At 36.0% G+C, this 25,913-nt stretch overlaps 1 protein-coding gene across 9 annotated transcripts in view; it reads right to left on the bottom strand.

The window, feature by feature from the left end:
- Kdm4c (lysine demethylase 4C) overlaps positions 1 to 25,913 on the bottom strand; it is a 281,505-nt gene that overhangs the window by 127,563 nt on the left and 128,029 nt on the right. For all 9 annotated transcript variants that reach the window (XR_009585134.1, XM_060365727.1, XM_060365725.1 and 6 more), the window contains 5 exons: positions 24,978 to 25,159; positions 23,212 to 23,425; positions 19,381 to 19,457; positions 3,742 to 3,797; positions 1,762 to 1,870 (listed from right to left, as the gene is read on the bottom strand). Coding sequence is in view for 8 of the 9 variants with exons in the window: in XM_060365727.1 (XP_060221710.1) it covers positions 1,762 to 1,870; positions 3,742 to 3,797; positions 19,381 to 19,457; positions 23,212 to 23,425; positions 24,978 to 25,159 (638 nt within the window). In the remaining variant the exon portion in view is untranslated. The remainder of the gene's footprint in view (positions 1 to 1,761; positions 1,871 to 3,741; positions 3,798 to 19,380; positions 19,458 to 23,211; positions 23,426 to 24,977; positions 25,160 to 25,913) is intronic.

Below are 25,913 nucleotides of genomic sequence, written 5' to 3'. Positions count from 1 at the left end.
TGAAAAACTCGAGTGACAACACATGCTGGAGAGGCTGTGGAGAAAAGGGAACCCTCCTCCACTGCTGATGGGAATGTAAAGTTGTACAACCACTCTGGAAATCAATCTGGCGCTTTCTTAGACAACTAGGAATAGCGCTTCCTCAAGATCCAGCCATACCACTCCTAGGCATATATCCAAAAGAGGCTCAAGTACACAATAAGGACATTTGCTCAACCATGTTTGTAGCAGCTTTATTTGTAATAGCCAGAAGCTGGAAACAGCCCAGATGCCCCTCAACTGAAGAATGGATGCAGAAATTGTGGTACATCTACACAATAGAATATTACTCAGCAATGAAAAATAAGGAGATCATGAAATTTGCAGGTAAATGGTGGGACCTAGAAAGGATCATCCTGAGTGAGCTGTCCCAGAAGCAGAAAGACACACGGTGTATACTCACTCATATATACATGTAATATAGGATAAACCTACTAAAATCTGTATATCTAAAGAAACTAATCAAGAGAGAGGACCCTGACTAAAATACTCAATCCCCATCCTGAAAGGCACAGAGGAAGGACATCAAAAGAATAAGAAAATAGGAAACAAGCTAGAAACCCGCCACGTAGGGCCTCTGAAAGGCTCTGCCCTTCAGACTATCAAAGCAGATGCTGAGACTTATAGCCAACTGTCGAACAAAGTGCATGGAATCTTATGTAAGAAGTGGGAAATAGTAAGATATGGAGTAAACAGGAACTCCACAAGGAGAGCAACAGAACCAGAAATTAGAACACAGGGGTCTTCCCAGAGACTCATATTCCAAACAAGTATCATGCATGGAGATAACCTAGAACCCCTGCACAGATGTAGCCCATGGCAGTTTAGTGTCCAAGGAGGTTTCATAGTAATGGGATGAGGGACTGCCTCTGACATAATCTGATTGGCCTGCTCTTTGATCACCTCCCCCTGAGGGGGGAGCAGCCTTACCAGGCCACAGAAGATGACAATGCAGCCACTCCTGATAAGATCTGATAGACTAGAATCAGAAGGAAGGAGAGGAGGACCTCCCCTATCAGTGGACTTGGGGAGGGGCGTGTATGAAGAAGGGGGTGGGATGGTGGGATCAGGAGGGGAGGTGGGAGGGGCTTATGGGGGAATACAAAGTGAATAAATTGTAATTAATAAAAATTTCAAAAGTACTTAGCAATAGTAAGCCCCAAGTCTTGATCTTTAAACCTATGTATTAGCTCACTGAGTTCCAGAAGCAGCTATGTAATGAGGTTCTTGTTCCTTTGAAACTGTCATCCAAAATAAACTTTTCTCTAACCAAAAAAAAAAACAAAAACAAAAAAAAAACCTCTGCATTTCTCTGTAAAGCTCTTCTTGGCACAGAGATGATAAAATTAGGTTGGATATACTTGATGTACCAACAGAAACCCATGAGAATTATGAAAGAAAAACAGTAGACAATTTCAATGGACAATTTAGAGAACTGACAGGCTAATGTTTAAAAGCCCATATAATGCTTACAAGTTCATATAAATCCAGGCAATGGACTTATCCCTTTCCCCTGTTTCAAAAAAATTTTGAGAATAGTTATAGAGACAATATATAAGGAAAGAATTTAGGAGGAAAAATATATTCAGGATAGAGGAAAATATAGGTAGAGTAAAATGAAGCCACTAGATATTATCAAATTCAGAAAACAAACTCATAAAAACTAATTCAGAAGTTAAAATTAATATTAATGTATGAAGTTAAAAAATATTTACCACTCACCAATTTTAACCTCTGTAATGGTATTCTGTCTACATCTATTTGTGTCCTTTCTGGAACATTAGTGAATCGAACTTCAGGGACAGCAACAGCACATATTACATGGGCCCACCTACAGGAAAGGAGACATTAAATATAAATAAGTTCTCTAAATTTACAGATTTCAACTTGGTGGTGACAATCTGGCACATAGAAGAAATGATCCGAAAACCTAATTCCACCGCCAGTAAGTTCTGGATTACCTTTTCAATGACAATGGAATATATTTAGTGCAACTGTGACAACAACTAGGAAAATAGGGCTAGAGAAATGGGTGAACAGTTCTAGCAGTTAATCTTGGCAGATCCCAGCACCTACAACAGTTCACAACTTCCCCAAACTCCAGTACTAGGAGATCTGATGTCCTCTTCTACCTTCCATGAGCTGCATGCATAGTTAAGTCACAAACATATACAAAATAACTAAGTAAAGGTCAAGGACTAAGTCCTATAACATGGCTATATACAATTAAAAAGTATAAAAATACTGAAAGGTTTTTGTTTTCATTTGATACAATGTATATAACATATTTGAGCAAATTGATAATGTAGCAAAAAAAATAGTTCAGTTAACTAGTAAACACCTTTTCATATAATTCATGTTATAAAAAATGTTTTCTGAGGCAAATTAGTTCAGATATGAATACTTCCTATAAAAATTAAAACTAGTTAAGTCTTTAAATATTTTTCTTCACTGCAAAATTACTACAACCAAAGGAATCTATAGCTGATGAGAAATGAAATCTAGCTTGTTTCCTAATATCCACTTAAAACAGCGAATCCTTTCAAATCCCAGCTTTACATAAATTTGTTACTAATATTATTTAATATGTCTTACATGTTATATCTTCAAGTAAACATAAGAACTTGAGAAATCAAGAGGACTTATATTATCAAGTCTATCAATCTTTGTTTAAACCAAGTTTTGATATGGTTTGGTTTGGTTGGTTGGTTAGTTGGTTGGTTGGTTTTCAAAGACAGGTACCAGATGTCCTGGAGCTTGCTATGCTTATTAGGCTGGCCTCTAACACACAGAGAGACACCTGCCTCTGCCTTTCAAGTACAGAGATTAACGAAAGGAGTGCCCCTCTACCCTGCCTTAGCCAAAGCTTACTTATTTTATTTAAACAATGAATGCCAGGCTTCATCTTAAGACCATAGATTAAAAGAACAACTGTTAAACCCACTAGAACATTCTTCTACACTAAAATAAAATTAGTATTCAACAGTAAAAACTATTAAGATAATTTCTCAGAATACATGATTTTACAGAAAGTACCTAAGCCATCTTATAGTCCCCACAGGCTATATACATTATCTAAGGTCTAGTGACAAGTCTGTAGGATAATGCCAATCTTACTAGATGAGATTATGAAAGATGATCCAAATTCAAGCAAAAGTATTGGCTTTACATAACACTTTATCAACTCAGGGATGAAAAATGCCTTTACGCTTCATTCCAAGCAACCAGACTCATGTGTATTCATACAAAATTCTGTTAATGTCATCAAAACACTAGGAGTTCCAATTCCAGTGATATGGACTGGGTAGGACCACTTGACCCACAAAAGTAAAATTCTCAACTTATTAAAAAAGAAAGAGGTAGTGAGAGCAAAAGAGTAATTCAGTTAACTATAAATGGCATATTGCTGAAGAAGGAAACGGTGAGGGGAGTACAGTAGAAAAGTACATGAAAGGGAAGACAATAAAGAAGAAACCTGTTCAAAAAATAAGGACTGTCACTGCATAAGAAGCAAAGAATAGAAGCAAGCCCTATAGAACACCCTGATGGCATTAGTCCCTAGAGCAGAATTTCAACTGTAGGTCCAGAGAGTGAGCATGTGAAACAATGTCAAAAGGAGAGGGGTAAAGCAAACTGTCATGCAGAACCTCATGAGAAGAAAAAGAAATGATGAAATTCAACACAATCAATGTTATCACTTACTTATTGTTTTTAGTCTGTTTAAGAGCACCTCCTCTCAAATTGCAGAGACAGCATTCCTAAAAGGAAATTAATACAATTATAAGATCCATTTAACAAATGTTACTGCCATTCATCTAGAAACTCTCATATGTCCTTTTCCATGTATCGTAAAAATAAAAGTGTAAAAAATTGCACAGTGAAGTTCCTGAAGGAAAAGAGAGAAAAATCTAAAAATAACTGAGTACATAGGTCCCTTAAAAGGGACCACCATATTTTAATTTTCACTCTCCATTGCAGTAGGAAAGTTGTAAAAAAGAACTTTGTAGATACTTCAATGACTAATTTTAATTGACAGATTGACTGGATTAAAAGACATATTGGGGGGCATTTATGAAACACGGGTTTGGTGTATCTATGTGTATCTACACTTTGACTGGCACCATCACATGGGTAAATAGAATGAAAAAAGGTAAAGAGCCGAATTCATTTGTAGTCAATTCCAAGCACCAAGTTACACCCAGGCCTTGACTCTGGCATGATGGACTATATTGCTCTGTGAGCTAAAATCCCCATACATTACTTCTTGTCAGGTATTTGTCACAGGAATGAGAAAAATAAATGATATAGAAAACTGGTATTATTTGGTCCTTGTGGAGCTCCTATCCTTTCCCCATCAGACTAACTCCCCTTCTTTCTTATGATTCCCTGTACTCTGCCAAAGGTTTGGTCATGAGTCTTTGCTTTGAAAACACTGCTAGTTAGAGTCTTTCAGACGCGCTCAGTAGACTCCTGTCATACGTTCAATGCACATCCCATCTGTCTTTCTAAATGAGGATTGATCATCTTACCCCATGTCCGGTCTATTGATTATCTTTTTTAGGTGTATAGATTTCATTATGTTTATCATATCTTATAGGTCTATATAAGTGAGTATATCCCATGTTTGTCTTTCTCCTTCTGGGATATTTCACTCAGAGACCAAATATATCTGGGCACAGGGTCTTTTCTGAGACTGACATTCAACCAAGGACCATCTATGGATATAACCTAGAACCTCCACTCAGATGTAGCCTGTGGTAGCTCAGTAACCAATTGGTTTCCCAAAGTGAGGGGAACAGGGACTATTTCTAACAGGAACTCAATGACTGGCTCTTTGGTCTCCCCACCCCCGAAGGGAGGAGCAGTCCTGTTAGGCCACAGAGGAGGGCTTTGCAGCCAATCCTGAAGATACCTGATAAAACAGGATCAGATGAATGGGAAGGAGGTCCCCCCTATCAGTGGACTTGGAAAGGGGCACGGTGGAGATGAGGGAGGGAGGGAGGGAGGGACTGGGAGGGAATGAGGGATCGGGACACGGCTGGGATACAGAGTTAATAAAATGTAACTGATAAAAAAAAATAAAAGAAAAGAAAAGAAAAAAAAAAGAAAAAAAAACCTTTTGGGCATGGGGGGGTGTTGTTTGTTTTGTTTTGTTTTTATTTTGTTTATAAAAAAAAAAAAGAAAACTGGTATTAAGAAGTGAGACTACTGCTGTGATAAACCAGACTATTTTGTCTGTAGACCTTTGGAACTAATGTTCAGGAAAATGTGGAGGAGTTTGGATCTATGAAACCTTAGAATAGTAGATCTTGCTACAGAAATATTTGTTCATCCATGTTTGTTGCCCATCTATTCATAACAGCTAGAAATTAGAAATAACCTAGATTTGTATCAAAAGGTTAACGGAGAAGAAAAATGTGGTACATTTATGCAATGATATATTACTCAGTTGTTAAGAAAAATGAATAAAATTCACAGGTAAATAGAACTAGAAAAGTCATTCAGACTGTGGTAACCCAGACTCCAAAACACAAATATTGTATGTTTTCAATCATATGGAGACATTAATTGTTATGCTTTAGATATGTACAGTACAATCCAAATAACCACAAAGTATAGGTACCAGGTAAGGTACTGTAAGAGACCAGAGTGAAATAGAAAATATTGTTACAGAGATATAAATGAGAGACTAGTTTAGGAGGATTAAATGGAGATAGGGATGGGAGGGCAGGATAATAAATAAAATAATCAGAGGAACAACTAACACTAAAGGTGTTTTAAAAGCTATATGAAACCTGGCATGGTGGCACACACCTGCAATCCCAGCACTCAGGATGGCAGAGGAAGGTGGATAGCTTTGAGTTCGAGGCCAGGCTGGTCTAAAAAGAAATTCCAGGACAACTAAGGCTACTTAAGAGAAACCATGTCTCAGAACAACAACAACAACAAATGGCTATATGGAAACCTACTACTGTAGAAGCTTCCTAACACATATTCACATATGAAAGGAATTAAAATGGAGTCACCAAATAATAGGGGAAACTATGTTCCAAATAGATATTTAATGTCACCAAGTAAAACCTTTAGTGCCAGGAACGGGTTATATCTTGTTGAATCATTGGCAAAATGGGCTCATGGAACCCATCTCCACCACCAAAAATCATAGGCTATTGACAAGGTTATTGCTTACTTTTGATACCTTGATGGTAAAGCTCTATTGCTGAAGACAACACCTACATGTATCATTGAACATGGAAAAAAAATCTAGCTAGTGTCTAAATAGCAGTTTTACCTATAATAATTAATGTGTCACAGTACTGGAAGGTACTTCTCTACCAGAAAAGAAAGTTAATCATCAATATAGTGTAGCTACAAGTATTGGTATCTAAGACAGTGATTTGCTTACATGACAGTACAACAGCGTCGCAAAGATGAGACGTAACCCACCATTAATTATTTCATTGGATTTAAGGTCCATTCCATGAGATGAAATTAGTACCTGACACTGCTAAAGTGGCCAAGAACTGAAGACAAAATAGGCTGCAGTACCTTATGCAAGGCTTTCACTGTATATTTGAAGATATTGATACCAACAGAAAAACACAACATAGGTCTGTGTAGTCAATGACTGATCAGACTGATAATATAAAGAAGCATAAAAGCAAATGTTAAGATTATTATGAGAATGACATTATGATTGAATTTAAAGCCTACATCATAAGATATCTGTATCTGGAACCATTAACTGGGCCAAAACAAACAGTCAATTTGGTCATAGGTCTTAGAGGTAACCTAACATTTTTTTTTTTTCCTAAACGAAAATGGTAATCCCAAATTCTCATCTTTATACCTATAGATTGGTGCATCTCTCCAAACACATCAGAGAAAAGTTTTTGTTTTTCAGTAGATGGAAATAGAGACTTATGAACTGGTCAATGTGACAATAAAGAAAGACTAAAAAAATAAAATTAAAAATTAAAAAAAAATAAATAAATAAAAGAGACTTAATAATGCTAGCTTAAAGACCCAGAAGAACTAGACTCATGCAGTAAAACAGTTGACACTGTATAAAAAAGACTTGCACAAGATCTAGCCAGCCCAAATCTCCATATGGATGGTAAAGAGGCTACTGAAGTTCTATTTCTAGTTGACAGGCTAATGTAGCTGATGACTGCTGGGAAAGTCTGATTTCTTCTGGGAAGATGACCCAGTATTCCAGTAGATGGTCACACACCATGCATACAGAGACAGCACTAAATGTATTCACTCTTTGGGTTCTAAGAAATTGGTCAAACATAATGTATGCATGTATGCTACCTAATTTTATGTCATCTTAACACAGTTAGTGTCATTTGAGAAAAGGGAACTTCAACAGAGAACTTTTCCCTGCATTCCCAACACCAAATTGGTCTGTGGTGCATCTTCTTGACTGGTGATTGCTATGGAAGGGCCCCCTATTGTACGTGGTACCACTCTTGGGCTAGCAGTCCTGGGTAATATTAGAAAGCAGGTGGAGCAAGCCATTAATGACTTGAAGAACAAGTCGTTAAATAGCATTCCTTCATGTCCACTGAATCAGCTCCTATCTCTTCAAGTCCCTGCCTCAAGTTCTGGACTGTTACCTGGAAGTATAAGATGAAATAAACCCTTTCCTCCCCAAGTTTCTTTTGGTGACAATGTTTTACCACAGTACTAGAAACCTTAACAATAAGTATAAATATTAACTCAAGTATTTAAAAGAAAGAAATTAGGTTGAAAACATAACTTATCTAAGTTATGAGATACAATGAAAGAAGTCTTAAATGCCTACACTAATCCCTGAAAATATACACTCAGGTAACATTATACAAATAGAGCTGGTTATATTAAGGAATGTGTATATATACATATACACATATGCATATAACAACAATTAATGCAAAAAGAGGCCATGAATTTGAAAAGGAACAAGGAAAGACACAAGGAAGAGTTGGAAGGAAGGAAAGCATAGGAAAGAATAATGTATTGTAACTTGAGAAAAAGAAGAAGTCAGAAAGATATGAAATACATAATGGTACACCTTTAAGCCCTAGGCAAAGAAGAACAACCACAACTCAGTAGATGCAAAAGCAATCATTATGATCACTTCAGAAAATGATGAATCATAATCAAATAAATTAAACAAAGCAAAGAATCAATGAACAAAGGGATGGTTTTTGGAAAAGAAAAACAAGATTGACAAATCTTTTAGCAAACTAACAAGGAGCAGACAGACCCACATTAATAGAATTAGAGGTGAAAAGGGAACCACTACAATAGGCATCAACAAAATTTATAAAATTATTGGGTTAAAATACATTCCTTTCAATATAAAAATTTAAAGGAAATAAATTCTAGATATGTAAGCAATATAAAAATTAAGATAATATAAATAATTTAAATAAATCTATAAAAAGCAGTGACATTAATCCCAGTACTCAGGGAGGCCAGCCTGGTCTACAAAGTAAGACCAGGACAGCCATGGCTAAACATAAAAACCCTATCTTGAAAAAAACAAAAACAAAACAACAAAAGCAAAACAAACAAACAAACAAAAAATCAGATTAAAATTGTAATTAAAAAGTTTTCAATTGATAAAAATCAAGTTATTCACCAGGGAATTTTATCAGCTTTAAAGAAAAACCAGTATAAATGTTTATCAAACTATTTTATAAAATTGAAAGGATGTTATTATTGCCCTATTATTCAAAGTAAAATATATATGTAAAAAAGTAAAGAAAAAAAGGAAGGAAGGAAGGAAAAAAAGGAAGGAAGGAAGGAAGGAAGGAAGGAAGGAAGGAAGGAAGGAAGGAGTAAAAGGAAAAGAAAATTAGAGACCATAAATGGTAAACATATGCAAAAATTCTCAACAAAATACTTGCTAACAGAATTTAAGAACATATCAAAAAATCATTCACCATGATCAAGAAAGGTTTACCTAGGTTATTTCCATGAATGGTCCTTGGTTGGAGTATCAGTCTCAGAGAAGACCCCTGTGCCCAGATTTTTTGGTTCTGTTGCTCTCCTTGCAGAGCTCCTCTCCTCTCCAGGTCTTACTATCTCCCCCTTTCATAAGATTCCCTGCACTCTGCCTAAAGTTTGGCTGTAAGTCTCAGCATCCCCCTAGAGCCCTTCCACAGATGTTGCCCATGGCAGATCAGTGTCCAAGTGGGTTCCATAGTAATGGGAAGAGGGACTGTCTCTGACATGAACTGATTGGCCTGCTCTTTGATCACCTCCCCCGGAGAGGGGAGCAGCCTTACCAGGCCACAGAGGAAGACAATGCAGCCACACCTGATGAGAGCTGATAGACTAGGATCAGAAGGAAGGAGAGGAGGACCTCCCCTATCAGTGGACTTGGGGAGGGACATGGGTGGAGAAGGGGGAAGGATGGTGGGATTGAAAGGGGGAGAGGGAGGGAACTACAGAGGGAATACAAAGTGAATAAACTGTAATTAATAAAAATAAATAACTATAAATATATATATATATACAAAGGAAAAAGAGGTTTATCATAGAGAAAGATACAAGGATAGTTCAATATAGATGGATCTATTAATGCTATAAGCACCATAAATAAATTCAAAGACAGAAATCACATGGTCATCTTAATAAAGACAGAAATAACTTTTCATAAAATCCAGCATTCCTTCATGTTAAAGTCCTAAAAGAAATATGTTTGTGTGCAAAGGTTCAGGAGTCAAAGAGGAGTTGAAAGACTTTAAGAGGCAGACAGCGCACACCTGCAGTGAAACAGTAATCACTGACATGGCAACACTATAGTACACATGAATGAGAAGCACTAACTAGACACAGGAAGTTAAAAAAAATAGGACTGGCATGGTAATGTACACACATCTGATTCCAGCACACAGGAGGAAGAGGCAGGCATATCTCTGGTAAGTATGAGGTCAGCCTTGCCTACATAGTTATTTCCAGACAACCCAGAGCTACATATAAGACCTTGCCTCAAGAAAAAACATTAGAAGTTTTGGGTGGCAAACATTAGAAGTCAATTTACACAATGGGAGAGAAATCATGCCAGGAACTCAAAATCTAACCAACTTCTCAGGGCTAGTAAAGTAATATAATGTAGAAAAAAACCCTACTACAACCACTTTCCTAGAGCAGCATAATTCCTTACTGGATTCTAAATCTCACAAATCTCACATTTATACCCACAAATACCAGTAGCCACCACCTCTCATAAAAAAGCTTCTCCTTAGAGCAATTAAATACATCCAGAAAACCACAAATAGACACAATGCAAATATCAAAGGCTCAAGAGGAGCTCAGCCACAGTAAACAATAGTAATTCATTTTTTCCTGGGAAATTTTCTCATAGAAAAAATAAAAAGTCGGTGAAAGATTATACGAGCTAGAATACCAGTAAGTCTGCTCTGAAACAGTCTCTCCCAAAAAAGGCTACATAAGATCGGAATAATGGCAATATCATTAGACTTGCTAATTCAGAAGAGGGGGTAATTTCACAGGGCCCCAACTTTTAACAAAGTAGTACAAGCAATTAATGACTGTTGTGAGAATGAGAATTTTTTTTAAAAAAAAATTTAATTTCAAAAAATTTAAAAAAAAAAGCAGGCTATTGCTTTGAGAATGGGGGAGCATGGGAGGACTGGGAGGGAGAGTACTGGGTGGAGCTGGAAGAAAGAGGAAGATGTAATTAGTTTTTTTTAATTAAAAATGTTTAAAATTTAAAATGCAAGCATAAATTTCGGGGCTCTGAGTATAGCTTAGTGGTAAATCACTTGTTAGCCACCTATAGGTTTCAGAAGGAACAGTAAAGAAAATCAAATCTATTTTGTGTAACAGAATAGAAATGCTAAGTCTGCTGATTTCATCATTATACAGTATCCAAGGTTTACATTATCACATTGAGTCTCATAAATATATAGTTAATTAATAAAAGTGATAACTTGGGGAGGAGGTAGAAGCACATAAACTTTGGGAAGAAAATTGGGGTGGGTAGGAGAGGGATCAGTGAGGAAAGGAAAAGATATACTGATTTGATCAAATACAAAAGTATAAAATTTTCAGTCTAGAAAAAAAATCTACTTTGAGATTCTACTTTACCCCAGTCAAAATGTCTATAGAGAGAGCAAATGACACAAAATGTTGGTGAGGATGTTTCAAAAGCCCAAACCAGCCCCAGTCTTGCTCTCTCTGGAAGTAACTTGTAGATCAGATATGAGCTCTCAGGGACTGTTCCAGCATGATACCTACCAACTTCCCATCACAGTCATGAATGAAGACTCTGAAACTGTAAGCAAGGACCCCAATTAAGTGATTCCTTTTATAAGTAGACTTGGTCATGGTGTCTCTTTTCAACAATGTGTGGGGTTTTGGTGTGTTTGTTGTTTTTCTAAAGAGGGCTTTGAATGGAGGCAACCTCTTTAAATAGACAGACACGGGTTATGAAATAAATATCTCAGCATCAGGTATGGGTACTACACAAAGAGTTAATGATCAGAGAGGCTCCAGAGGCATCTGGACACTATGGCCATTATTTTTAGTTGGCTACCACAGCTAGATAATAACTCTACTCTAGAAAACACAACACATTTTGGTTATAGCATAAAGATACAAAGCTGAAAGTTATCTAGAAACTTTCTCCATACAAGCTAATTTTTTTTTTACTTTATTTTTTTTTTTTTACATTTTATTAACTCTGTATCCCAGCCATGTCCCGATCCCTTATTCCCTCCCAGTCCCTCCCTCCCTCCCTCATCTCCACCGTGCCCCTTTCCAAGTCCACTGATAGGGGGGACCTCCTCCCCATTCATCTGATCCTGTTTTATCAGGTATCTTCAGGACTGGCTGCAAAGCCCTAGCTAATTTTTTAAAGTTCCAGAAGATGTTCTGCAGACCACTGGAGGAGAAAGTCATTACCTGATTTATTCAGCTTTGAATGCTGAATCTGACAATCCTGAATTATTAGATAAAATGTGCCCATCAGTGCAATAGTGAAGTAACTGTTGGGTAACCATTTGTTTTCTGATTGGATATGAGGCCTCTTCCACTCAAAGGGAATGTATCTCTGGTATTGTAAGCCTGGTCAAATGCTAATGGCTGTGTGTGTGTGTTGGAGGGGGGTCATAACCTATTAACTTTCTAATCAATCCCACTACTGTTATTTAACTAGATGGACAGTGTCAAATTGCTTCATAAAAATATATGGTCATATCCATTGATTGCTGTTCTTCTCATTAGAAGATTCTTTTTGCATTGAGTAACAGTCAATGCAAAGACTCATAGCTGTCAAAGTGCAGAGCAAGTGATGTTGCCTGCTCAGCTCTAAAAAGATATCTGTATCAACTCCCACAAAGCTCAGTAAATATTGGAAAGGAGTGTGTGCAAAGAATGCAAGATTATTAATTAAAAAAATAAAATGAAAAAATTAAAAAAGAATGTAAGATTATGATACTCTTACATTATGTAGAGGAAGAGAGGGCTATGAAATGCTGTCTTCTGTACAATTATGGTAAAAGTAAAAATAGAACTATTACATACGACTGTCAAATACTTTAGAACTATGAACACAAGGTTTCCAAAACTTTACTTACAACAAAAGAAAATTAGTAGAATAATTATATTATACTATATGATTATAAAAACCAAGCTAAATATGCTATAGTAATATTATATGTTCCTAATAAATAAACCTTATATTTTACAATAAGGAGATAATTAAGAATGATGCTTTGTGATACATAGGCCAGCACTGAAATATCTGAACTCAGCAGACCTATCAGATTCCCATGAAATCCTTCAGTCTCTTTGTCAAAGGAGTCGGATCACTCCTCTTGAATCTAAAGCTAACTATAGATAGGAGAACAGTTCATAATAAGTTAACATAAAAGGTTGTTTAAAAATACAAACATCAAAAAAAAAAATACAAACATCAGAGCCACAAAATTCAAAGAAATCGTAATTATTTAGTAAAAGCTAGTATTTGAAAATCCAGGCCTATATTATCTCAGAGTATAAAGTCTTTCAGTACATTGACATAATATTTGAACAGCAATTCAATTATTTCTCAGGAGAAATAAGAATAGAAGCTTTTACCAAAAGCTCATTCAAAATGAATAAACTACAAAACAAAAGGCATTTAAGGTGAATTCAGATCATTTCAATCAAGCAAGAAGAAATTAACTGAGTTTGAAAAAAATCATAAGAACGTGATGAGTCAGCAGATGCTTTGCAATCTGACTTTGCAACTCAACTGGTTTCAAGTATGATGTAAAGACTAATGGACAGAAGTTTGAAATCAATTTTGAATTGATTAATCTGAGCTCTTTTTTAAATATTCGACATTTAAATAGTATAGTGGATCAGAACTAGCACGACTGAGAATTGCCTTGGTCCTGGATCTGCCATGCAAAGACCAACAGTATTGGAGAGAGACAAGAGCCTGAACATAAAATAATTGCAGATGAACAGGGAGTTCTTATTATCTTGGTAAAGTGGTTTCATAAATTCATTTCTGTTCCTTAGGGATAAGAAAGGGAATATCAGCTATCAAAATAACTTTAAGAAACTTCAAATTGGGTCAAAAACAAAGTAAAGACTGGATGGCAAACACCAGGCATGCTAATAAGAACTGAGTGTATTTAGATTTATGCCTAAAATCAGGGTTTTCTGATGATTTTAGCTATTATACATTTATTTAGATTTTGTTCACCTAACTGATTATATAAAAAAAATTTTTTTTTTTTGAAACATGTTTTCTAGGACAACAAAGTATAAGCTTTACAAATAGGAGATATTACCTCAGATAACAAATAGACTATAACATTTGAACTCTAAAGAGTATTTTAGAAAAAGTGATTGTACCTTTCTCCCTCTTTCTCTTACTAGCCAAAGTAAATAACAATGAAATCATCCTGAAATATTTCTGAGCTGCCTTCAGTTTAGCCACCACAGTTAAAACCTAATTACACAATTGTGACAATAAGTCTTATTGTTCATATTCCTCATAACAGCCTTTCTGATTTTAAATTTGATTATAGAAAAATTACCATTAGAGCAACTGCTAATAAAAACAGCTAATCAACATCTACCATGAAATCATCAGTAAAGGACACAGTACTCCAATCTGCCAAAGCATCATTAAATGCAAAATGTAAATGGCATGGAAATGAGGAAATGAAAATCAAAGAGAGGTTGAAAGTAAACTTCCAAGAGTATTTTTAGAAAACAAAAAATTCCAACCAAGAAAAATTTGTGGCTCTTAAATGTAGAATGATTTCTAGTTAAACATTCTGTCTTAAAGTTTCTTGTGATGACTTCCATAGAGTAGGTACTCTACATTTCTTAAGGTTTAATGAAAGGAAGAATAAATAAGGGGAAGGTCTCTTGTTAGTTGGAAAATTGGAAAAACTATGGTTTCTGGAAGGATCCATTACAACAGCTCCCTTGAGTATTTATTAGAATATTTATTTGTCAGGATCCTGTCTGAAAGCTTGGAAGAGTATCCTTTATAGTGTCAGGGGTTGGAACTCTCCCATAGGACAGGTCTTTGGTTGGGTCAGGCATTGGTTGGACATTCCCTCAACCTCTACTCTATGTTTATCGCTACACATCTTGTAGGCAGGGCAAATTTGGGGCTGAAGTTTTTGTGGGTAGTTGGAGTTCCCCTCCCTCTATTAGGAGGCAAGCCTGTTTGAAAAGGACCTTTTCCGTCTCTATGGACTCTGCTACAAGGAGTCACTGCTTGAATACCCCTAATATCCTCACAGGGGCCTATGCTGACTTAGGTATCCATCTTGTGACAGACATACCCACACCCTCCATTTCTCTTTTCTTTACAGGTCTCTATCCTCTAATCCTCACTTTCCCTAGATCTGATCTACACTCTCTTAATTCTCTGCACCCCCTCTCCCACCTTATTCTCTCTCTTCAGCCACTAGATCTGTCTATTCTATATCACCTTCCAAATGAAATTTATGTATCCTCCCTTGGATCCTCCTTGTTATTTATCTTCTTTGGGTCTATGCTTTGGGTCTTCGCTTATTGGGGCTGAAGTATCAACCAAGTACCATGTACAAACTGGACCTAGTACCCCTATAAAGATGTAACAGATAGACAGCTTAGAGTTCATATGGGTCCTCTAGTAAGGGAAGTGGGGACTGCATTGGACACAGACTCACTTGCCAGATTTTTTTATCACATTCTCATGGCAGGACTGTCTTACCAGGCCACAGGAGAAGAGGACATGCTCAGTCCTGATGCAACTTAATGAGCTGGGGTAGATGGGAAAGGGAGCTCCCCTTTTCTGAGAAAGAGGTAAAGGGGTAGGAGAAAAGAAGGAAGGTAGATATGGGAAGGGAGGAAGGATAGGGCTACAACAAGGATTTAATGTGCATAAAAATAAACAAATTATATTAAAAATTAATACTTGTAAGGATTCAAAATGTATCTATGAAAAAGAAATAAACACAATCCAGGATTGAAAATGTAAATGAGGACTTGATGACATATGGTGCCCAAAAGAATGTCAAATAGAATGCCACAGAGAAATTCACCTAAATTTCCATAGTGGTTACAAAGACATATTGGAGAATAATTTGGAGAGAGGTATCTAAAAGTACATAAGAACATGTACAGAAATCCATCAGTGTCATCTACCTTATAAAAAAAATGAAAGAAAAAACCCCATATAATCATCTCCTTAGATGCTGAAAAAGCATTTGACATAATCAAACACCCTTTCATTTATAAAGTGTTGGAGAGTTCAGGGATATAAGGTACATACCTAAACATAGTAAAGACAATATACAGCAAGCCTACAGCCAACATCAAACTAAATGGAGAAAAACCGAAATCAATCCCACTGAAATCAGGGACAAGACAGAGCTGCCCACTCTCTCCCTATCACTTCAACATAGTACTTTACTTGAAGTCCTAGCTAGAACAACAAGACAACTAAAGGAGATCAAGGGGAAACAAATCAGAAAGGAAGAAGTCAAAATATCAATATTCACAGATGCAAGGATAGTATACATGAGTGAGCCCAAAAATTCTACCAGAGAATTCCTTCAGCAGATAAACACCTTCAGCAAAGTGGCTGGATAAAAACTTAGCTCAAAAAGAAAAAAAAAAAAGAAAAAACTGAAACCCTCCTGTAAAGAAAAGATAAATGGGGTGAGAAAGAAATTAGGGAAACAGCACACTTCAAAACAGCCACACAAATAACAAAAAGTACCTTGATGTGACTCTAACCAAGAAAGTCAAAGACCTGTTTGAAAAAAACTTCAAGTCTCTGAAGAAAGAAATTGAAGAAGATATCAGAAGATGGAAAGATCTCCCATGCTCATGGATTGGTAGGATTAGCATAGTGAACATGGCCATCTTGCCAAAAGCAATCTACAGATTCAATGCAATTCCCATCATACCAACACAATTCTTTTTTTTTCCTTTGTAATTTTTTTAATTTTTTTTAATTAATCACAGTTTATTTATTTTGTATCCTGCCTGTGGCACCCTCCCTCATCCCTCCCAATCGCATTCTCCTTCCCATATCTCCTTGCTGGCCCTCTCTAAGTCCACTGACAGTGGAGGACCTCCTCCCCTTCCATCTGACCCTAGTTTATCAGGTCTCATCAGGAATGGCTGCAATGTACTCCCCTGACCAACACAATTCTTTAAAGACCTTGAAAGAACAATTCTCAATTTAATAAGGAAAAACAAAACAAAACAAAACAAAAAAACAGAATAGCTAAAATAATCCTGTACAATAAAAGATATTCTGGAGTTATATCCATCCCTGATCTCAAGCTGTACTAAAGAGCAACAGTAATAAAAATTTGCATGGTACTAGTATAGAAACAGACTGGTGGATCAGTGGTATCAAATTGAAGATCAAGAAATAGACTCATACACCTATGGATACTTGATTTTTTTACAAAGAAGCCAAAACCATACAATAGAAAAAAGCCAGCATCTTCAACAAATGGTACTGATCTAACTGGATGTCTACATGTAAAAAAAAATGCAAATAGATCCATATTTATCAACATCCACAAAACTAAAGTCCAGGTGGATCAAAGACCTCAACATAAAACCAGGTACACTAAATCTGTTAGAAAAAGTGGGTAAGAGCCTAGAACTCATTGGCACAGGAGACAACTTTCTGGACAGAACACCAACAACACAGGTTCTAAGATCAACAATCAATAAATGGGATCTTACAAAACTGAAAAGCTCCTGTAAAGCAGAGAACACTGTCAAAAGAAAAAAATGACAGCCTACAGACTGAGGAAAGATCTTCACCAACCCTGTATCTGATAAAGGGCTAATATCTAGAATATATAAAGAGCTCAAGAAGTTAAAAACCAACAAAGTAATCCAATTAAAAAATAGATTTTTAAAATTAAGCTATACAGAACTAAACAGAAATCCTCTGTAGAGGATTGTACAATGGCAGAGAAACACTTAAAGAAATGCTCAACATCCTTAGCCATTAGGGAGATGCAAATCAAAACAACCCTGAGATTTCACCTTACACACATCAGAAGGGCTAAGATCAAAATCTCAAGTGAGGACCATGTATGGATATAACCTAGAACCCCTGCTCGGATATAGCCCATGGTAAGCCCAGTGTCCAAATGTGTTCTCTAATAAGGGGAACGAGGACTATTCCTGACATGAACTCAATGGCGAGCTCTTCGACCCCCAAAGGAGGAGCAACCTTGCTAGGCCACAGAAGAAGACATTGCAGCCAGGCCTGAAGAGACTTGATAAGCTAGGGTCAGATGGAAGGGGAGGAGGTCCTCCCCTATTAGCAGACTTGGAAAGGGGCAGGGAGAAGATGAGGAAGGGAGGGTGGGATTGGAAGGGAAGGTGGGAAGGGGCTACAGCTGGGATACAAAGTAAATAACCTGCGATTAATATAAAAAATAAATAAATTAAAAAAAAGAAATGCAAAAAGTCCTTAGTCATCTGGGAAATGAAAAACAAAATGACCCTGAGACTCCACTTTACACCCATCAGAATGGCTAAGATCAAGAACTCAAGGGACAACACATGCTGGACAGGTCATGGAGAAAGGGGAACTCTTCTCCATTGCTGATGGGAATATAAACTTGTACAACCACTTCGGAAATCAATCTGTCACTTTCTCAGAAAATTAGGTATAGTGCTACCTCAAGATCCAGCTATACTACTCCCAGGTATATATGCAATCTCAGAAAATTAGGCATAGTGTTACCTCAAGATCCAATTATACCACTCCTAGGCATATATGCAAAAAATGTTCAACCATACAACATTTGCTCAACTATGTTTATAGCAGCTTTATTCATAATGGCCAGAATCTGGAAACAACCGAAGAATGGATACAGAAATTGTAGTACATTTACACAATGGAATACTACTCAGCTATTAAAAACAAGGAAATCATGAAATTTACAGGCAAATGGATGGAACTAGAAAAGATCATCGGGAGTGAGTTAACCCAGAAGCAGAAAGACACATGGTATGTATTCACCTTTAAGTAAACTTTAGACATATAATATAGGATAAACATACTAAAATCTATTGTCCTAAAGAAGCTAAATAATTAGAAGGACCCCAGGGAAGAGGCTTAATCCTCATTCAGAAGCACAAACAAAATCGGCATCATAAATAGGAGGAAACAGGGAACCAGACAGCAGCCTTCCATAGTGGGCCACTGAAAGACTCTATCCAACAGGGTATAGAAGCAGATGTTGAGACTCATAGCCAAACTTTGGGCAGAGTGAGGGGAATCTTATATAAGAAAAAGGAGATAAAAGGACATGGTGGACAGCAGCTTCACAAGAAGTCCCATAGAGCCAAAATTCTGAGACCAGGGGAACCTGCAGAGACTGCTGAATCAACTAAGGAACATGAATGGAGAGGACCTAGACACCCTACTCAGATGTAGCCCATGGGCAAATCAGTCTCCATGGAGGATTCCCTAATAAGGGGCACAGGGGCAGTCATGGGTATGAACTTGGTTGCCTGCTCTTTGACCACCTACCCCTGATGAGATGGCCTTACTAGGCTTCAGAGAAAGAGGATCCAGACAGTCTTGATAAGACCTGATAGACTAAGGTCAGATAGTAGGGGAAGAGGACCTCCCCTATAGGGGTAGGGAGTGCAGAAAAGAGATAAGGGAAAGGGCTACAGCTGGGATACAAATTGAATAAGTTGTAATAATAATAACAACAAAGAAAAAAATTTTAAAAAGAACATGTAGACAATTTTATCTTTCCATTAGATTTAGCTATGTTAACGGTAGGTACAAAAAGAAGAATAATAACATACCACTAAAAATCTACTTACTGCGGTCCATGCATTTCTTTTGCAGCGGGCACATAGCCATCCATCACAGACCTCATGAGAAGGGACCCCATAACAACCTACAAAATAACAGTATAGAAGTATACAGTAAGTTTCTTGAATCTTTAAAATGTCAGCAACCCTGGAAGAACAGGCCTCTTATCCTAGCTGCTAGGAAGCTGAGTCATGGTGATCACATATTCAAGTCCTGCATGGACTATACAGTGAACTCAAAACTAGTCTGTATCATTAAGTGAGATTGTTCCAAAGTAAAATGTACAAAGAGGGTTGGGTTACAGCTCAATGTTAGACTGAACTACCCAAAAGAATTAAGTAAAAAGTCCAGTATGGTAAAAAAAAGAGTATTTCAACAGCAATAAAAACTAAAAACTACAACAAATATAAAGCCCAATGTCTAACATAACAAAATGTAAGTAAGCTACATAAAAAAAAAATGGATTTTGCTTGTTTACTTGCCTTTTTATGTTTTGTTTGTTTGTTTGCTTATTTATTTTTGTTTGAAACAGGCTTTCTCTGTGTAGCCCTGGCTGTCTTGAAACACACTGTATATTCCAGGCTGGCCTCAAACTCAGAGATCTTCCTGCCTCTTCCTCCCAAGTGCTGGGATTAAAGCTTGTCTTTTGATTTTTATGCTACCAACTCACAAAACATGAGAATGTCTTTTTTGTCTATTTGGGATTTTTCTTAATCTTTAATTTATTTATTATTATTAGTTTTGTGTATGATGTATGTCAGTGTGAAAGTTTGGACTCCTACGTACTACAGAAGGGTGTGGAAGTCAGAGAACAAGGTACTGGGGTCAGTAATTTCATTCCATCACAAGTTATGACAATGAAACTCAGGAAGTCAGGCTTACAAAGCAAGTGCTTTTACCATCTGAGTTATCTAAAAAGTCTATTGTTTTGAATCTTCAAGATGGGTTTTCCCTGCATAGTCCAGGTTGAATGAAGCTTTCGATACTTTTGCCATAGCTTCCTGAGAACTAGTTCAAGAGGTTCACCAACGCCAAGGCTGAGAGGATACATATTACAATAGAGATAATTCTTGCATGGATAAAAATAAAATTTAAGTGTCATGGTAATACTGACAGTCATGCATAAAAATTTTAAAATAAGTTGCAACTCTTGAAGCATTTTGTGGGGAATGGAAATAAAGTTTGACATAAATTTCAGTGATTGGGGAAAAGGATGCACAGTCCAACACTAGTAATGAAAGTTTGCTTTCAATTCCATGTTTAATAGATCAATTTTTAGACTAAGTGTGACAACCGGTGGTGAAAACATGCAGAGTAATTGCATGATACCAACATCATAGTAATATATGTTTTATATTAGCAAAAAATATGAACAAACAAATAAATTAATAAATTGGGAAACTAACATGTTATACTATATACCCAAAAGAATTAGATAAAAAGTCTGGTATGGGAAAAAAGGCATATTTCAACAGCAATAACAACAACAACAAAAAGAAATACCAAGCCTAACATAACAAAAATTTAAGTAAGCTACTTGAAAAAAAAAAAAAAACATTGGGTTTTGCTTATTTGCTTTTTATATAACATATTATACTATATAAACATGCATAATATCGTATGTTCAAGGTCTTCCTAGCCTATAGGGAAAATTCCTTAGAGAATGGGAAAGCTGGATGGGAAAGGAAAGAGGTAAGGAAGTAGAAGAGCAGGCATATGGGGAGTCAGGGGAGAGGTATATTATCCTTAATTTCTGAAAAAAAAAAAAGAGTTTGAAAGAAATATATGAATAATTTTTATAGAAAATGTGGTAATAGAGACAGTAACAGAAATGCAATTAATCAAAGAAAATCATACCACTTGGTTACCTAACCAAGTCAAACCAATGCTAAATTCAATCATGTTCATGGGATTAGCAGGCTAGATTATATAGCTGGTGACTTCAGAAAACAAGACTGAATACATATTTATTGTTGCCTGTTGCTTTGTCTCTTGAGTATACATAGTAAGATCATGTAAACACATATGCTTACATGCATACATACGTGTGTATATATGATTATGTGTTTATGTGTGTGCTATGTCTTCCAAACTAGTATCAGCATACAAAAGTTATTACTATACTTCAAACAGATAATTGACAAATAAATTGAGAATGTATACTATATCTAAGTAAATATTCATACACATAAAAATTATAAAAAATAAAGTCTAAATAAAAAAGAATATGTGATTGAGGACTTGGGATACGGTTCTATGACACAAACACACTTAAGCATGCACGAGGCCCTTGGTTAGTCCCTACCAATAAAGGGTAAGATTAAAAACAAACAAACAAACAAACAAAAACCAATGCCTTCAACACAGATAAATGTAATTTAGGAAAAATTAGGAATGAAGAAATATTTTAGAATTTGAGTTGTAAGATATAATAGATTCCATTATATATTATAACTTTTATATATGAGTTACCTAGTTATATATCTAGGTAACTTATGTCATATGTCAGTTTTTACAAAAATATTTAATACTTATCTACCTGTATAAAAATAACAAATTAGAAACCCACTAGAACCCAACTACTGCAATGAATATTAGTAGGGACTTCCCTATCTTTATGAAGAAAAGTACTTAATTCAATACTGTAACTCTCAGCTCTTCAGAATAATATCCACTTCTTTAAAAACTCATAAAAATAGTCTTCAATCAACACCAGTCATTTAAATTTTCACAATCTAGTATCATTAGAATATAAAACTCAAACAAGTGAAGAAGCCCATAATGATATGTCACCTGGACTCCTAATAAATAAAATAACTAGAATGTCTCTTCACTAGTGTTTCATAAACCTGGAGAGAAAGGGATTATATTCTATTCATTATCTTAAATGACACCATTAAGAATATCCACAATAAGATGGAGCTTTACTGACTGACTCTGTGCTTACTATGCACAAATTCCTGGGCTCAATCTCACTATCACAGAAATTCAGGCATGGAGGCATACATCTACAACTGAAGCACCTCAGAAGTGGAAACAAAAGGACCAAAGATTTTTAAGCACATGGCTGGCTGACTGGCTTACAAAGCAAGCTCCGCATCTGAAAGACTCTAACTAGTAGTGTTTTCAAAGCAAAGACTCATGACCAAACCTTTGGCAGAGTAGAGGGAATCATAAGAAAGAAGGAGAGTTAGTCTGATACAGAAAGGATAGGAGCTCCACAAGGACCAAATATATCTGGGCACAGGGTCTTTTCTGAGACTGACATTCAACCAAGGACCATCTATGGATATAACCTAGAACCTCCACTCAGATGTAGCCTGTGGTAGCTCAGTAACCAATTGGTTTCCCAAAGTGAGGGGAACAAGGACTATTTCTAACAGGAACTCAATGACTGGCTCTTTGGCCTCCCCACCCCCGAAGGGAGGAGCAGTCCTGTTAGGACACAGAGGAGGGTTTTGCAGCCAGTCCTGAAGATACCTGATAAAACAGGATCAGATGAATGGGGAGGAGGTTCCCCCCATCAGTGGACTTGGAAAGGGGCACGGTGGAGATGAGGGAGGGAGGGAGGGACTGAGGGATTGGGACACGGCTGGGATACAGAGTTAATAAAATGTAACTGATAAGAAAAAAATAAAATTCAAAAATAAATGAATAAATAAAATTCAAAAAAAAAAAAAAGGAAGAAACATTAAAAAAAAAAAAAAAAAGCAAGCTCCTGAATGGCTTAGGCTACAAGATCTTGGCACAAAGAATTACATCAAGAGGTGAACTGAAAGGTTACAATGAGGTGATTTGTAAGGACTATAGAAAACACTGAAAATCTTAGATTTATTTACTTGCATGAACTCGCACGAAGCATTTGGCACAGGAAATCAGAAGACTTGTTCCATCCTCTTCAAGGAAGGCATTTGGGGGGGAATAGTCTATATTTTCTTCACTATAAATAAAACACATCTCTGGAATAATGGGTTTAGTCTTCATTCCAGATTTAATTACTTCATTTATTGTTGTCTCCCATCTAGAATCATTTTCTTCTTTACTGCTATCAGGCTGAAAAGATAAGATATCCACATGAGTAAAAGAAATGAGAAAGAGCTCATCTTTTATTCATTAACCCACTTAAGCTGTTATAGCCAATAAATTACAACTCCATCTCGTTGTTTTCCTTAATTCAAGTAGTAGCATTTTACTAATATTCTAATACAGACTCACATTTATGGTTGAGTCAGTAAGAATGAGAAAAGCTCTGTGGGTTCATACAAGATTGCAAGGAGCTCTTTAAACTTTGGTCTTCCAAAATACTTCAGGAATGCACAGCTTCTTTTCCTTACATATGCTAATAATTCATGTGTACTAGACTAATATCTGAGTGGACTTACTAAAAATATTATGTGATTATATCTCAAAAGAATATATATATATATATTTAAGAATATATATATCTTTAAGAATATATATATATGCCCAGGTTTAAAAGATGTATGTCTTCCACAAAAGTCTGAAATGCAGGGGACAAAAATAGCATATGTGGACAGATAAGAATGATGTGCCAGACTTGACCATCATGGGAAATTAAAACTAATGAATTGCCTTTATTACTCCCTAGATCTTAAATCAATCAATTTCCAAAAGAATTTTTTATTTTTATTTTTAGAAAACACACAGGTAGATAGGAATGCTTAAATAAGAAATCAATAAAAACAAGTATTTAATGACTAAAAAAAAGTAAAACAAGAAGTGAGTAAAATACTAAATAGAAAGTTGAAAATGTAGAACTTCACCCACTCTGTAACTTTAAAATATGTGAATTAAATTACTATTACATGACACTTTACTACTTACTAAAATACTATTACATGACTCATGAGCAGGGGCTGGAGAAGTAGCTCAGTAATTAATATCAGTTGCTGTTCTTTGAGAGGACCTGTATTTAATTCCCAGCACCCAACTGGCAGCTCACAATTGCCTATAACTATATAAAACAAAAATAAATAAATGATTTAAGAAATTAATGATCTTGATAAAATATTTCTGTTATATTAGGGAAAACAATTTAAAAATCAATGTTCGTATGAGTGGATTTTCTAATACATTGTACCTTAAAGCTTGCAATGCAATTTTATACTGCATTAAAGATCTGTTTGTGTGTACTCTGAAGAACACACTCACCCCTGAGCTAAAATGCTGTCAGAATGACATGCATGGAATAATGACAGAACTGCTAAGCACTGTTAGCTGATGGTAGTGAGCAGATACGGTTTTTAACGAATCCTTAATATGTCGTTTCCATGTTTTACATGGAGAGGTGAAAAAGACAAAAATCAAGACTGGGTACTGATACTTATATCACTTCAGATTACTACTTTTAATTTTAAAAAGATACTAGGTATATGTTTTCTTCACGAAAAGTTTTGTTTCCAGGCTTTAAGTGAGAAGTTGGATGCCTTTTAGTAAAAGAAGTGGGTTTGTATGCAGGTTTCCAAAATCCACTGATATAAACAAACAAACAAACAAACAACAACAACAACAAAAATACTTCACTTCATTTCCATAAGAAAGTACAGCAGTGCAAGAATACATTGCTAGTCATACTCCAAATTACCTTGTAGTATGGCATGAGCAGAGTACAGATTGCACAGTGTGGCTCCATTTTTGCCACAGCTGCATTATACTCCTGTTCAGCCATAAAGTTAGGAGACTTTGTCTGCCAAAGATGAATGAGAGGCTTTGCCCAAGACTCTGTTTCTTCAATTTCTTCATCAGTGGTTAGAATCTCAGGCAATTCTTAGGGAAGAAAATAGGAAACACACTGAGCAGAAAACTCAGAAAGAAATATTATCTTGGTAACAGATATTAGTATTTCTAAATGTCTATGATAGCAATATCAGACACTAAGCCTATTTTACCAACTATATTCTGAAAGAAATAGAATAAACATTTTTTTTTTTCATCCTCATCTCCGGCTTTGGAAGAGGAGATCAGGTTAGATCATGAGGGCATAAAACAGCTTCTCTTAGTCAGCTATCTCCTATATGTTGGGAAAAATTAAAACAATCCCTCCTTAAACTTCATCACTTCATCTTTTTATCTTCCAATGTAATACCACACACAAGGTTAACATTTCAAGTGTGACTTAGCTAATGACTCTGTCATTAATATTTTCATTTTTTTCACCTAACACAGTATATAGTTCATAGATCAGTAAAAGCTTTTCAATTGTGTTTCATTAAACTGATTTTTGGATTGAAGAATCCATGGTATTTACAGAACACCCATAATGTAGAAAACAAAATACCTATCACAGAAAAACAGAATTGGAGAAAGAACAAAAAAGATGAAATATAGAAGTTAACTGCAGAAAGCCAGAAACCCATCCCCAATAGGTCTATATACAAGTAAAAAAGCAGATCATGTGTGAGAAAAAGCCCCGTGATATACAAATGCAAGCAAAGGTGCTATGTAAATACCCTCTAAAGAAAGACTCATGACACTGAAGGCCTGCAGCTTTGGAAACGTGTCTTCTTCCAGTTAGCTAGAC

Source organism: Meriones unguiculatus, chromosome 12 (assembly GCF_030254825.1).
Source record: "Meriones unguiculatus strain TT.TT164.6M chromosome 12, Bangor_MerUng_6.1, whole genome shotgun sequence".
Taxonomy (NCBI): domain Eukaryota; kingdom Metazoa; phylum Chordata; class Mammalia; order Rodentia; family Muridae; genus Meriones; species Meriones unguiculatus.
The sequence above is the reverse complement of the archived record's forward strand: the minus strand, read 5'-3'. Positions and strand labels throughout refer to the sequence as shown.